Here is a 15,274-nt window from a genome sequence, read left to right on the forward strand (position 1 = left end):
CTGCACGATCTTTCTGTTCAGTTTCCGACGGGTACCTTAGAAAGATTTCCATGGAAAAGTTAAAATACTCCAATTTCAAACACTTAAAGGGATAATATTGTGCTATCCAGATAATTGTATTTCTTTAACATCCTGGACAGTTGAAAAAATTTTTTGTACTTAAGTTATGGATCAAAAATTCTCTGGCCAGAGCGGGGACACCAGGTGCCTTTGAAGCTGTGTACTGAGGCTGGAGGGTCTTGGCCACATGTTGATTTCACCCATAAGACTGGAAAGGTGAACTAAAGAGAGTTTAAAGTGACCTCCATTTCTACATTTGCATGGGTCAGCTAGTCTGTGGAAAATGGAATTTTGGGGGCTCCTGTGGACCCCCATTGGGGCCTTGTGGAATGTGATGTAGCGAATTGCTTGACAGCCTCAGGAGTAAGGTGTTTATGGACCTGCATTCTTCACCTGACATGTTTGCATTTGACAGAAGTTGTTTTAGTTGATCGCTTCCCTGGCAAGATCTTGGCAGGGGTCTTCTTTGGCAAACATGCCCTCCTGTGGCTTGGGAAGGAGGCACCATCTTGTCGTGACTGAGAAGATGGATTTGTGTCCTTCCAATGTCTCTGAGAAGATGTCACCAAAGCTTATCCAAGGTGGGAACAGCACTTGGAAGTTCTTTACCTCCTTTGGGAGAGAAGCCACACCTTTCTGGTTAGAAGAACCAGCACAACTGCCACAAAGACAGATCCCAGAGGGCTCTCTTGGTGCCATCTTGGTAGGGAGAAGACATGGGGCTGCTGGGAAGTTGAGTTGAGCTACAGTTGAACATGCAGTCCAACAAGGACAGTTTGGGGACCTTAGGAGGAGGAAAAGTCAGCTGAAGAAAAGTTCGTGCTCGTACCAGTTGCTAATTTTCAGCGATACATCTCCTGTGGGAGGGTCTGTGGGTGTAGCTGGGGTGGGCTACATAGAGCTGGTTCACCTTGGACTTCCTATACCTGCGGGGAAACTAGACTGGCGGGAGAGTAATGGGTTGGAATGTACTTTGTGGGTAGATTTCCATACGCAGATGGGACGCAACTGTGGGCCTGATGAATCCGTTGTGTGGGTGCAGATGTCGAACACTTGCTTCCCACCCACAGTCCTGAAACAGTCATGTAAATCCTGATAACAAGCAAAACAGTCATGTCTCAAATTAGATCATTAAGCCGTTCCTTAAACACACACACGCACGCATACACCCCCCGAAACAAAACAGATGCCCTCATTTCCCAGCCTGGGGTCCCCTTCTCTGGCCAGCTTTCTGGGCTGAAAGATGAGGACCCTGGAGCACCGACCCTCTGGGGACAAGGCCACTCCAAGACCCCTGAACTTTCCCTGGCACGTCGTTCCTGGCAGCTAGTAAGAATGAAAGCGCAGTTATTGGGGACGCATTATTGGCCGGGCACAGCGCTGTGTGCCGTAGGCATCTTCTCATTTATTCCTCACCACGGTTCTAGGGTTAGGCCCTGTGATTTTACAACGCAGAAACTGAGCTAAGTAGCTCCTCCCAGGTCACAGTCATGGAGCTGGAATTTTAATCCAGGCTGTCAGAACCCAGAGCTCATGTCCTTAACCTTCATATCAGGCTGCCTCCGTAGTAATTTTTATCCAGAACAGATGTTTGCTAATATTTCTTTTTAGCTGCAGATTCCTTTATTCAAGGGGAGTCTTGGCCAAAACATAAAAATCAACCCAGATAGCAGTGGAGGTGTCTGACCGAGGTAGGAGGGGCAGGGGGAGGGTCTGGGGCCTCGGCCCCTCCTCTACTGTTTGTGACCCTTGAGTCCCTGGGGTTCCTAGGGACACATTTCTCTTCTGAATGGACCCTTCCTTGGACTCAGCTGCTCTTCTTTCTATTAATAGTACATCCCTGTTATTAAATGCAGCCAGGCCAGGCATGGTGGCTCACACCTGAAATCCCAGCACTTTGTGAGGTGAGGCCAAGGTGGGAGGATCAGTCGAGCCCAGGAGTTTGAGACCAGCCTTGGCAACATAGCAAGACCCGTCTATACAAAAAAAAAAAAAAAATTAGCCAGGTTCAGTGGTTCGTGGCTGTAATCCCAGCTACGTGGGAAGCTGAGGCAGGAGGATCACTTGAGCCCAGGAGTTTGAGACCAGCCTGAGCAACATAGGGAGACCCCATCTCTATACAAAAAAATTAAAAGTTAGCCAGGGATGGTGGCATGCACCTGTAGTTCCAGCTAATTGAGAAACTGAGGTGGGAGGCTCACTTGAGCCCGGAAGTTCGAGGTTACAGAGAAGTATGATCACACCACTGCACTCCTGCCTGGGCTAGACAGAGTAAGACCCTGTCTCAAAAAAAAAAAAAAAAAAAAAAAAAAATGTTAAATGTAGTCAATCTTCATTATTCACAGATTTCGTGTTTTCAAATTACCCTGCTTGCCAAAATTTATTTGTAACCCTGAGGTCAACACACCTAGTGTTTTGCTTTTGCAGTCCTTTGCTGACATGTGCAGAAGCAGTAGGAAATCTGTGTCACCCGACACCACCTGGTCAGCAGAGGTGGGGCGAGGTGATGCTCCGCCTTGTTTCTGCTCTCATACTGTAAAGGACCATTTTCCCCCCATGATGTATTTAGTGCCACGGCTGTTGCATTTTTGTGCTTTTTCTTGGCAATTTTGGCATTTAAAATGGCCCCTTGCAGGGTGCTGAGCTGCTGCCGTGCGTACCCCAGCGCAGGAAGGCCGTGACGAGCCTTGCAGAGAAAGCACACGTGTTAGATGAGCTGCATTCAGGCATGAGTGCTAGTGCTCTTGGCTGTGAGTTAGGATATATTAAAATATGAAATATATTAAATCAGGTGTCTTTGAACAGAAACACACATAAAACATACTTATATATTAATTGGTTGACAAAAGTTGTCACCTAACTGTGTGTTTCCCCAAGAAGCTGCTAGTATTCACTAATTCAGTGTTTGTGGCAACTTTATAGCTGATAACTACAACAAACAATGAGAATTGACTGAAGTTATCATGTTTTGAGAGCCTCTTATAGGCCAAATATATGCTAGAACCTCATTTAAGTGAACTGTAATTATCCACTCTGTGAATTAAGTATCATTCTCCCCAACTTACAGATGGGAAAACTGAGGCCTGAATAATTTGTCAAGGGCAGTAAGCTAGATTGAGGTGAGGCCAAGGCCCGATAGCATGTAGTTTTATTGTTCTCTTTCCTGTTTGTGAACTGCTTGCATTTTGTGAACTAACCCCAGTTTGGCATGTTGGACCATTCAGACACATCCAGGACCCCGAGTGAGGCCGGTGGGTGGAGCTCGGAGGTCTCCCAACCTGTCTCTCTGCTCCATAGAGAAGCACACGGGAACCTCCCCAAGGATGCTGGGCTGCTCTTGGGGACAGCCAGATATTCATGCTCCAGCCGCCTCTTCCTCTTCCTCCTTTCCTGTCCTGATCTGGCTTCTGGAAGCCAACTGGGTTAGGATTTCCGGCTGAGGCAAAAAGTGTCTCCTAACAGGAGAGAGAGAAAAAAAGAAGACAGAGGAAAAAGACAAGGAACGAGGATGGGGTAGATTTAGAGGAGGAAGAGCCAACGTGACCAGGGTGGGGAGGGAGACAGGCAGCGTTGGCTGTTCAGGGGATGCCCTTGAGCAAAACAAAAGACACAGGTGGGCACCCCGAGGAGCAGACCCTGAGCTGTACCCATCGCTGACACTTGGGTACCTCATTAAATCTTTCAATCATTTTCACCTCTCTGGTCTTGTTTTGCATCTCACAGCCCCTCTGACTAGGTGAAAGGCACATTCTTTCCTCTACTTTACTGATGAGAAAACCGAGGCATGAAAAACTCTAGTGATTTGCTCAAGCTCTCAAAGTTCTAATTTATTCGACACTTGGGTTAGGCTATTTCTGTCGCCCAGCACAATTCAGTAATCGCTCTCTTGGTATTTCAATTTTTTAAGCCAATATCATGAACAGTCTATTAGGAGACAAAGAGACTGTCCTTTAGTTTTTACTTGTACCGTATGAGTATTTCAATATTTTTACTTAACTACGGTTTCTCGAATTTCATAGCCCACGTTGAAGCATTTGACTAAAATGCAGCAAGACGACCGTTCCTTTCAAGGGGGTCAAAATGTTTTCCGTGGATGGGAGTGTGTCCTCGCAGTAAAGATGAAAGCAGCTTTGTTGCACTCCTCTTCTGGGAATCTTTCTAGGGATATTACGAAAGTCAAGAATAGATCAGAAATGAAGAAAAGATAGGAATATAAAGGAATAGCTTTCATGGAAAATTGAAATCATTCCTTTTAAAGTTCACAATTTCCACCCTGATGATAGATCCCCAACCTTGCAAGATGGGTTCTTCCCAGATATAAAGGTGGCCGTCACCATAGGATTTTGATGCAGCTGTGATTGATGTCGGCAGGTCCAGACGGTGATATTTTATTACACATTTAACAGACATTTATTAAGTAGATTCAATGAGAGCAGCCCCAGGCTAGATAGGACTGGGAGATTCAAAAGGAAGCCGTAACCTAGGAAGATGGCACAGGCCAGTTGGGGACCAAAACCCCGCTGATGTGAGTCATTGCACAGCCTCTACACACTAGGTGCTTGCATTTCATACCGTCTTTTCGCATAAGCCTCCTGCAGATGCCGACAGGAATGGTATGACTCTCTTTATTGCAAGATGTGGATTTCTAGAGAGATCTAGTAACTTCCCCCGTGCGTGAGGGGCTGCCCTGAGATTTGCACCCAGGCTTTTGCCTCTGAGTGAAGAGCTCCCATCTGTAACCCACACAAGAAGCAGGTGGGTAATAACCGAGTCACAGTCTAGAGTTGGGACACACAACAGTGGCGTGGATTTCTGCTTGCAGCGATGGCATAGCAATTCCGAATAAAGGCCAGGTCCCTGCGGGTTAGTGTCACGGTGGGGTAGTGAGTCTTCCTAGAGAAGACAAAACACGAACACTGTAGGGCTTTTTGCACAAGTGAAGTGGTTGTGCAAATGCCTTTTCAGCAGAGAAATTTGCTTGAGTGGTTAACAGAAGTTTTCTTTCTTGGGTTAAAAGTAGTGGCATCTATTATATCCTGAAGCGTCTGGCTGTCCTGGTAGGGACATATGAGCACTGCCACGGGCCGGGAATATCCCGAGAGGGTAAGAATAGCCCACAATGAGAGATGACTTGTGCTGTTCTGGTCACTGCAGTTGTCAGGAATGCTTTGCCTCAGAGGCAAACGGCTTAGGGCCATCTCAACTTGGAGACACAAAAACTCACCTCCTGCTCCTGGGCTCAAAGCTTTGCTTTTGAATCTCCGACTCTCAGCGTTAAGTCTTTTGTAGTTAAAATCCATTTATTCCTGCAAGGATCTCCCACCTCCTTTGGAGAACACAGGCCTCCACCAGTCTCTGGCAGCCTCAAGACTGTGACATTCCAGAAGCATGGAAAGCTGGGACTTTCTGGGGTTCCTCATCGTCACATTAAACTGCAACGTGACCATTGTGGGTGAGTATCAGGACAACCTCCAAACTCCTGTTCTGTTTTTGTTTTCGTTGCCGTATTCGAATCGAGTCCTTCTTAAAAGGTCAAGGTATTTCCTTGTCTTCAATTTGCCTGTCCCACCCCCCGTGTCTGGCCGGGAGGAAGAGAGCTGTGGCTTTAAGTTTCCTCTAATGTCCCCACGGTTGCTCCATCACGTAAGGAAGCCTTGGGTGTGAGCCTTGTCCCCTCACAGGGTCTCTTGTCACTGACATGCGAGTGTGGAGGCTGAAGACTGGAGCAGGTGGAAGGGGGGTGTTTTTGTGTAACCCTTCTGTGGCCACATTGCCAGGAAAAGGAGCAAAACAGTGAAATTTCCTAAGAAAGTCATGCCTGGATGACAGCTTTCTTCTCGTTCCTCTTTTTAGGTTTGATCCTTGAAGCTTAATTTGTAAAGGTTACTCATTTCTCGAACGCACTTTAAAACCAAATCTCTTTATCTTTTTAATAAAGAAAATAATCAAGATTTCTGTTTGATACAGATGAGGCTAATTTTCAGAGCGACATGGGTGTCGCAGAAAAATGGATTGAGGAGAAAGGACTAATATATGAGATGTGGTGATACTTCTCTTTTTCATTTTTTTATTTTGTAGAATTTCAACAAAATCAACTTGGTGTTAAATGTCCAAGTCAATGATTTTTAACACATAATGATATTATTCTTTGAGCCGGACAGCCTGCATTTATAATAGAGTTTTGTTTTTCTCGTGTCAGATGATGTTTTCTCTGTCTCGTCACAAAACGCGATATTTACAACTTCTTTTGGTTGTATTTTAAGCATGTTCCAAAATAGTTGGCCCCTGACATGAAAATAGGGCTTTGAAGTTATTTTGGTTTGCTAGATTGATCTCATTCATTCATGATAAATTGAAGAAAGAAAAGCCTCATTAATTCATAGTAACTGGAAGAAGGGGAAAGGAATTCTGAATTATTAAAAAATCTGAAAAATTGAATGTTCTTAAAAAAATTCAATTTCAAGGACCAGAGACCAACATTAAATAAAAGCCCTGTGATTAAACAGAGATCTTGGTGGGCCATTATCATAAGTAAAGAAGACTAAATGAAATTAATAGTGTGGATTGGCTGTATAGTTACAGGGGTATGCTAAAATCCTTTAAAAAGCTTATTCTCCTAAGGAGAGGAAGATCTTATGTAAATCACTCATCTGCTCAGCCAAAGTTTCTTTCTGGATCTTTCAGTCCAGGAGATATTACCAAAAATCTGAACCAGTGGAGTCAGATTAAAACATTTTTAGTATGTTACGCTTTTGAAAAATCTGCTCATCTCTAAGCATTTTATAAACAAGTAGGTTCAATATCACATATGGTAATGTGACATCAATAATCATTTTAATGTATGTTCCTGTATGTTTTGGGCCACTCTAGATTTTCATTCATTTTGAATGTTAATAATGAAGAAAAATGAACTTTCATAGTCTGTGGTCACATTTTATGATGTCTCCTTTCGTTTATGTATTTTTTTCTTGATTCCAAGAGAGCATCAGGACTGCTCTTACAATTATCCCAAATAAAAAAAGTTCTCACCCAAAACAAAACAAAACAAACAAAAAAACAAAACAAAAAACCCAAGTAGCTTCAGTGCTCAATAAATATTTGCCAAATGCATTAACTGGCTGGTTCTCTTGCTGGGACTAAATACATACTTAATGACGTCTCAGCTGTCCAATCTCAGAGCCAGTAAATAATTAAAAGTTGTCACAGGGACGACATACGTTGATACGGTGGTGACGAGGCCATTCCCACTGCTTCTTTCCTAGGAAAGATCTGGCTTATCCTGATGCTCTTGCTGAGGATAGCGGTGGTCGTCTTGGCGGGGTACCCCATCTACCAGGACGAGCAGGAGAGGTTTGTCTGCAATACTCTGCAGCCGGGATGCGCCAACGTTTGCTACGACATCTTCTCCCCTGTGTCGCACCTGCGGTTCTGGGTGATCCAGAGCGTGTCTGTCCTGCTCCCCTACGCCGTGTTCAGCGTCTATGTCGTCCACCAAGGAGCCGTGCTTGCCGCCCGGGGGCCCTGCGAGTCGGATGGAGCGCTCGGGGGCCTGGACCCCTGTGACCCGGGCCCTGGGGAGGGACGCAGCCCAAGGCCCTGCAGGGAGCGGTGCCACCTGCGCGTGCCCGACTTCTCTTCCGGCTACATCGTCCACCTGCTCCTGCGGACCCTGCTGGAGGCAGCTTTTGGGGCCTTGCATTACCTCTTCTTCGGATTCTTGGTCCCAAAGAGATTCTCTTGCACCCACTCCCCTTGCACCAGCGTGGTGGATTGTTACGTGTCTCGGCCTACGGAAAAGTCCATCATGATGCTCTTCATCTGGGCGGTCAGCGCGCTGTCCTTCCTGCTCGGTGTCGCCGACCTGGTGTGCAGCGTGCGGCGCAGGACGCGCAGGGGCCGAGGCCCCAGCCGGGGGGCGAAGGGCCCCTCGGTCAGGGAGGAGTGTGAAGCCGGGTCACCTCCTCCCAGCCATGCTTCAGGACGCCAGAAGGGCGGGTGGGAGGAAAAGGGGGCGCCCGCTCGCCCTGGCACGTGGTCCCCAGGGGAGGGTGCCAACGGTGAGCCCGGTGCACCGGGGCTGATGCAGCTTCCGGATGAAGACGAGAATGAGGTAATGTCCTCAGTCAGCGACAAGCTGTCCCTGGCTTGCAAAGAGCCTGGGGGCATGCCCCACAGAGAGGCCACCCAGGACCCCAGGGGCAAAGGCTCTGTCCCTGGGAGTGGCCTGGCGGGGCGCTACTCATGCAGCCAGCTCCAGCTCCCCACCCGGCTGGCCAGCTCTGGCAGTGCCCCCCACCTGAGGACCAAAAAATCCGAGTGGGTGTGAAAAAAAGAGCGCCAAGCAACACTGAGTGTGCACAGCTGTGCTGTTGTTGCAAATGGAAACGCGGGTGTAGACAGGACGCACACTCACCTTGGCACCTGTAAAATCTTATCACTCAACTACGTTCCCGAGAACATTAACAGCCACAAAGGCCAGCTGGCCTGGGGACAAATGGACTTCACAGGAGAGACTCTGATACACTCTCCATACGGATTTAGTTTAGGTAACACTTTTTGTTGAAAAAAAGCATGTGACATTCAAACGCTCCAGTGAAACTAAAACGATTAATTGGAGAGTGTCTGCTTACTGATCATGGTGAGGCTGTTCTATAGGCGACACTCTGGGTGGTTCTGTTGTCATATTCTTTGTCATGTGCTTAATGTAAAGCGTGATCTCTTACATTCATAGAGCTCATTAATGTTTTCCTATTTTCTGGTGAATAATTATGAGGTTTTGGTTTTGTTTTTGTTTTTCTGCATGGATGAAAGAAACATCTGTTATGCATGCCATTAATAGAGAGATATTCCTTCTCTAAACCCCTTAATAAAACGAATGCTGATTGCATTGTAGTATCACCCTTCATAGTTCATTGTGTTAGGGTTTCGGGGGGCATCTTCTATTGTCATTGTGTGTGTGTAAGGGGCACAGGATGTGGCTGGCTGAGTTGTCCCTTGTGTGTGTTTGCTGGGTGGCTGTCCTCACTGTGTGCAGGGAGTACTTTTGCTGTTGAGTGGCCACAGATTTGTCACAGGTGTTTAGTCCAGGCTTTGTCTGTGTCCTTTAGAGAGTGACACGACTCAGATTGCCCTGACCGTCTTCATTTTCCAGTGGAGCAGACGAGAGACACTCTGAGCATCGTGTTCATGCCTTTTGTGTGTACACTAGAAACAGACAACTGCCCCAGGTCTTGGGCTGGGCTTCTCAGCCATGCGTCTCTGTACTTGGGGTTAATCTCATTTGGATCTAGGAGCTGCCGAAGCGAAGGCGTGACTCTGAGTTAGAGCTTTGGTGCCGCCCTAGCTCGGGCGGGCGGGAGGGTACAAGAAGGCAGAAAGACCTGCTACGGGGCAGGGTAAACCAGCTCACCTTTGTCAAAAGAGGAGAAGGAGCCATCTGGGTGTAGTTCTAGAATTGACGATTATCCTCTGGTCCCCAAACATGGAATGGCTGAGAAAGAAGAACCATCCTTCCCTCCAGCAGATTAAAAAAAAAAAAAAAAAAAAAAGGATGAAGCAACACACTCATGAAAAAGATGGACACTTTTAATTGTGCTAAAGGAGACCTTGACAATGAAATATCTGCCAGGATGGAAAGAGAGTACCAGCCTGCTCGATATAGCTACAGGATGTCAAAACAATTGATTAAAACTTAAAAAAAAAATACAACATTGGTTTTGGCATAAAGCTATTTGAATGAATGTGCCTATTTTTGTTGAGGAATGAGAAAAGATGACATCAACAAATATTGGTGGTTTGAGCCACGCAGGAGCCAGGACAATAGCTGGGAGGAGAAGGTGGCGGGCGGGGCGGGGCTGGGGCTCCCTCTCGGCCGCCCCCCAGAGGGAACAGAGCAGAGCGAGGCTCCTTCCACCACTGGGGTCTGCCCTCGACTTTAGGTTTACAAACCAGTGTGATATCATTCAGGTGGCCCTGGGAAGGGATATTCTGGCCTCTCTGCTGATGTTCAAATGCCACCACGAGAGAATCAGAGCCTTGATATTTATTCCATGGAAAACTGCAAATGCTCCTCAGAGCAACGGGCGCTGGGAGAGGAGGGCAGAGTCATGAGCCTGGGGTGGGGGAAGATGTGGGTTCTTATCCCACGTCCACCAGTACTTGGCAGGTCACTTCTCTCCTCTGGGCCTCAGTTTCCCCCTCTGTGTGACGAGGCAGGCTGGCTAGACGATTCCTTAGTGCTCTGCAAGTGGAGGACTCTGTCGATGTGCTGTGGGGGTCACCTGCCCCGTAAGAGGCATTTAATAAATTTAGTCACCTGGTCTCAGAGGAGGGGAAGCTAAGTGGAGCCATTGGCTCAGGTCCTTGTAAATATTAGGGCTGGAGAGAAGAAAAGGAGGTGACAAGGATGACGAGAACAGACTAAATTGGGCTCAGAGCCCAAATCTCTTGTATTTCAGGACTGTTCTCTTAATTATAATCATTTTAAATAAAAAAAGGATCTTAAGTGGTCTAAGTGTATGTGTGCACATGCTTTAGTTTAGCTCTTTGGATTTTGCATAGTACAAAAGGCTTGCTAGATACTGTCTAGGTCTAACTTTCCTGGGACTTGAATTCAGAAATCCCTTTCTCTTCTCTGCAGGTGGATTCTAAGGCGGTCCAGCCATGACGGAACCCACTGGTGGAATCCAAACTCTGACCCAACACGTATAGCTGGCTACCTGCAGAGAGAAAAAAATGCAAGAAAGATTATGAGGATCAATGAGATTATGCTTATAAAGCAGTTTGTGCTCAGCCAAGAAAAGTATTATTTATGGAATTAATAAATGCGGCTCTTTTTTGGTAGGATGTTGCAATGTGCTGTGAGAACCTATTTCAAATTCTCTGCGTGTAATTTTGGTTTCAGGGAAGAGGCGATCAGGAGGGTGGTGCTTTATAGACGAGGAGAGAGGACATCTGGGTTTCTCAGGCACAGACTTGCTGAAGATCTCCTGTAATGTACATGCCTCTCCCTCCAAGAACTTCGACATTCCAACTCCGGGGGCTGGGTGAGCAGCAGTCTGGTAAATCCTGCCAGCTGTATTTTGGTTGTGCTGTGGGACACATGTTTCCTAGAAACGAAACAAATCCCTTCTCTCCCACTGCCTTTTGGATATATGTATAGCTCTGTTCCCTTCTTTCTGTCAGTCATAGAGCACACATCTTCCTCGGGGAAATTTCTAGTAAGTTCCATCCCTGTACTGTGACCCGAGAGACTAAATGTTCTCATTATTTGAACCTGGATGGAGTGAGTTTCATGGAGAGTTCAGGAAATTAAAAGTTGAATGGAAAAACTAGATTCTGATAAAAAGAGTTTCCTCCCTCTCTGGAGTACATGATGCGTTTAAAAGATTTAGTGGGAGGCCAGGTGCGGTGGCTCACACCTGTAATCCCAGCACTTTGGGAGGCCAAGGCAGGAGGATCGCTTGAGTCTGAGAGTTCAAGACCAGCCTGAGCAACATAGCAAGACCTGGTTTCTACAAAAAAAAAAAAAAAAAAAAAAAGTTGGGCTTGGTGGCTGCTGCCTGTAGTCTCAGCTACTGGAGTTTGAGGTTGCAGTGAGCTGTGATCACACCGCTGCACTCCAGCCTGGGCTACCAAGCAAGACCCTGTCTCAAAAAAAAAAAGAAAGAAAGATTGAGTGATTATAAGGAGTGTGCCTACCTGGCATGACCCTGCCCCTAGAATTTAGTGTTTTGCTCCTGTTTCTTTCTATGAAACTAAAAACAGACAAACAAACGAACAAAAAACAAACCCACAAAAACTGACGTATTACATGAACAGCTGAGGCAGGAAGAGTTTGAGTGCCACTCAACACCCCCAACTCCTGTGAACCTTAATCTTCTCAGGACTGAAATTGGCACGTCACGGCTGCCTTTCTTCATGGGCTTGCTGGGGAGTTCAGAAGAGATGGTGGATGTGGAAGTCCCCTGAGAGGGGCATGGCCATGTGTCACCCTGAGGTGCTTCCCAGGCTGCAAAAGGATCAATGCTTGACAGATCACTGCAAACAGGTCTCTTTGGGCATCTGTGACGATTCAACACGTGCTTAAGGAGGACGATGTGCACGGTCCTGTCCTCCTGCACCCTGTCTTACCAGCAGGGGCCTCTCTTGGGCCATATTTAAGATGTGATGTTTACAAGCACCGAAGCGAAATGTTAATTGACTTCTGGTGGTGCCGGTGACCATGGTCGTGAGTTATCACTCATCCTTTTCACTCCCCTCCTTTCTTGTTTATCTCTGGCCAGAAAAGTCAGGATCTCAGAATTCTGGGCAGTAGATCTGGGAACTCTATGAAGTTACTTTAATAACAGAGAGGGTGAGAAATTAGGAGATAATGGAAGAGTTGTGGGCGATCTGGCCGCCTGGGAAAGAGGTCATTTAACAAGATAATGATTCACCCCTGTGAGGTTTGGAGGTAGCCCCTTAATTCTAATTTATTTTCTTTATTTTTGCCCACAGGTGTTTGGTTGTCCTTTCCCCTGACTTTTCACACGATCAGCTGCAGGCTGCAAAGGTCTGGCTTGAGACAGAGCTGTAATAAAAGGTGACAGCTGGGACAGGCAGTGGCGGTGTGAAATGATATTTCTAGAATTCTTGGATTTCTTTTTTCTAGGTGGGTAGGGTCCACCTATGGTTGATATTTGAAATTACTCATCAGCGACTGAGCTTTTGAATGAAGTCTTCAAGCTGGGAATACCTTTGACCCTCCAAATGCCTTGGTGGGAGAGCCTCCCTGAATTAGTCAATTACACTGTGTGGAGCAGGGCAGATCAGAGAAATGATGGTGAGAAAAGGAGGAGGAGGAAGACGAAATGAGCACATGCCCTGGACTTCCTGGGGATGGAGGGGAGAAATGGTTGGCTCCAAAGAGGCAAGAGGGAGAAAAGGAGAAAAGATGGGAGTCAGAGTGACCAACTTTGTGAAAGAGAGGCTGTGAGACAGAGGAGGGAGCCCTGGCAGGGAGCAGCAGGACAGGCAGGTCCTGGTGCTCCGGAGGGTGACAGGCAGAGTCGCAGGGCCCCGACTTTGAAATCGCAGTGAGGCTAGGTCAGCAGCATGAGGGCAGGGGACAGAGTGGAACCTGGTGGCTTTGAACATCTGGGGAGTGGCGGCTTGCCTTTGTGTGTACATGGATCAGGGAGGCCTAAAGGGCCACGGTCAGGACTAAATGATATGTCAGCAACTTCGTATCTCCCAATGGCACCACCAAAGGTTCAACAGAGAGTCCTGTGGGTCAGTCCAAGGTACAGCCTCCTTTTTAGCAGGACAAGTGGGTGCTGGAAAACTCCTCTGTGCAGGTCTCTCTCCCCAGTGGACCTTGCTAATAACTCTGGATGTATTTCTAACACCAATGTTTCTTAAAGAATTTTTATTTCTTATGTACTGTTGAGCCAGAAAGCATATTCTCTATATTATATTTTCTATACATCACAGAAATCCTGGTACGAATAGGACATGTACTCTTTTCTGTATCCTCTTCCTTGGGGTCTTGATGGGATTGGTTAGCAAAGAGAATAACACTCTCTTTGTAAATAAAGGGCTACAGAATAGAGCTTTAGTACCTGAAAAAGAAATGCGAAAGTCACCAAAGAGGAGACACAGAAGGAGGTCTCCGGTGACCCCAGAGACACGCCTCCCCTACTTTTCAAATTGGTTCCCATCCCAAGTTCAGGAGGGTGTCTCCAGATTAGGCTCTGATCTGTTAGTAGATTTAGAGGCAAAATTTAGGTCTGGGGAATCCCATGAAATAGGGGCAGAATGGCATCCAGTTGTTTTGGTAGAGTCTTGGTTGTGCTAGCAAAATAACAGGGCTGATAATCCCAATGGAATTATCACCTTTTGTTGTTGACTTGACACTTCTCACACCAGTTAAAGAACAGCTTACAGTAAAGCTAAAGCAGTAACTTTAGGGACCTAGAAAACTGAGTTATTGACTTGCTTCGGACCTACTCTTCCTTTATGGAACTTGGAAACATCTGTGTTAGTCTTGCACGAATCCTTCTTGAGCTGGCACAACATGATTGTGTTGGCACAACATGATTGCGTTGGAAAGATTCACGGAATTCACCACATTTATCCTTTCATTGGGCTAAACTTGGATTTAAAAGCTTCTGTGTGATTTGGAAAAATCCGATCTTTGGTCTCAGACTGCTAAATCCTTTGGGAATTCTGAAGTGCAAATATACAAAATCATAATACACGGTAAGGTTCTGTTAATCTTAAGAGTATGTGAGTCATTTTAAACCTAGAGTATTTCAGACTTAGTCATTTCCTTCATATGAAGTCCAACTTTCCAGCATAAAAATTATGAAAAAGTTTTCCAGCATATAGAATTACAAGCCTAAAATATGGAAACTGTGTAGGGATGAAATATTGCGAATGTGGTGACAGCATTTCTTTGTGACTCTGGTTTCGAACATTTTTTGCCTCATCTGAAATTTTCTTTTCATAATCTTTCCTCTCTATTTTTTCTTGCTTGTCCACTCTTGCTGCTTAGTTTTACTGTGAATTCATTTTCCCCACGGATCAGTTAATTTTGGATGAAGAAAGTGTCTACAGCTGAATCTGATACGTATAATTCCCTCCCAAAGTATGGTGGTCAGCGGAGATGCTGCCTGTAGTCCCAGCTACTTGGGAGGCTGAGGCAGGAGGATTGCTTGAGCCCAGGAGTTTGAGGTTGCTGTGAGCCAGGCTGATTCCGCTGTGCTCTAGCCAGGGCAACAGAGTGAGTCTCTGTCTCAAATTAATAAATAAATAAATAAAAATAAAAATAACGTAATTCCCAGATTTTTGTAGGTGCTCAACAAATACAAATGGATAGCTTTTTAGAACAGCTCACATTTAAAAAAACAATAGAATTTTTTGCTTTAAATGAACACTTATATGTTCATGTTTACAAACAAAGTGTCTACTGCTACATGTTATTCTTCTAATCCCAGTGTGGTAGGCAAAATGATGCCCCACCCCCTCCAAAGATGTCCACATCCTAATCTCTAATCCCTGTAGTTTGTGCCTATGTTCCCTTACATAGCAAAAGGATGTGATTAAGTGCAGAGGGAAGGTGGCACAGGTCAACTGCTTATACCTTTATTTCCAAGGATGTGGGGTTGAACGAGCTGAATGGCTCTCAGTCCCACTGAGTCAGGACCTCTGGGGGTGGCGGTGGGAGACTGGC

General features: G+C 46.1%; 1 protein-coding gene across 1 annotated transcript; it reads left to right on the forward strand.

Annotated features, from left to right (window-relative positions):
- The first annotated feature begins 5,448 nt into the window (after window positions 1-5,448).
- On the forward strand, window positions 5,449-8,386 carry GJD4 (gap junction protein delta 4). The gene is made up of 2 exons (XM_069458975.1): window positions 5,449-5,512; window positions 7,323-8,386. Exons 1-2 carry the CDS (start codon window positions 5,449-5,451, stop codon window positions 8,384-8,386), a joined length of 1,128 nt encoding a protein of 375 aa, XP_069315076.1.
- Window positions 8,387-15,274: the final 6,888 nt, after the last annotated feature.

The sequence above is a fragment of the Eulemur rufifrons genome, chromosome 25, assembly GCF_041146395.1.
Source record: "Eulemur rufifrons isolate Redbay chromosome 25, OSU_ERuf_1, whole genome shotgun sequence".
NCBI lineage: Eukaryota > Metazoa > Chordata > Mammalia > Primates > Lemuridae > Eulemur > Eulemur rufifrons.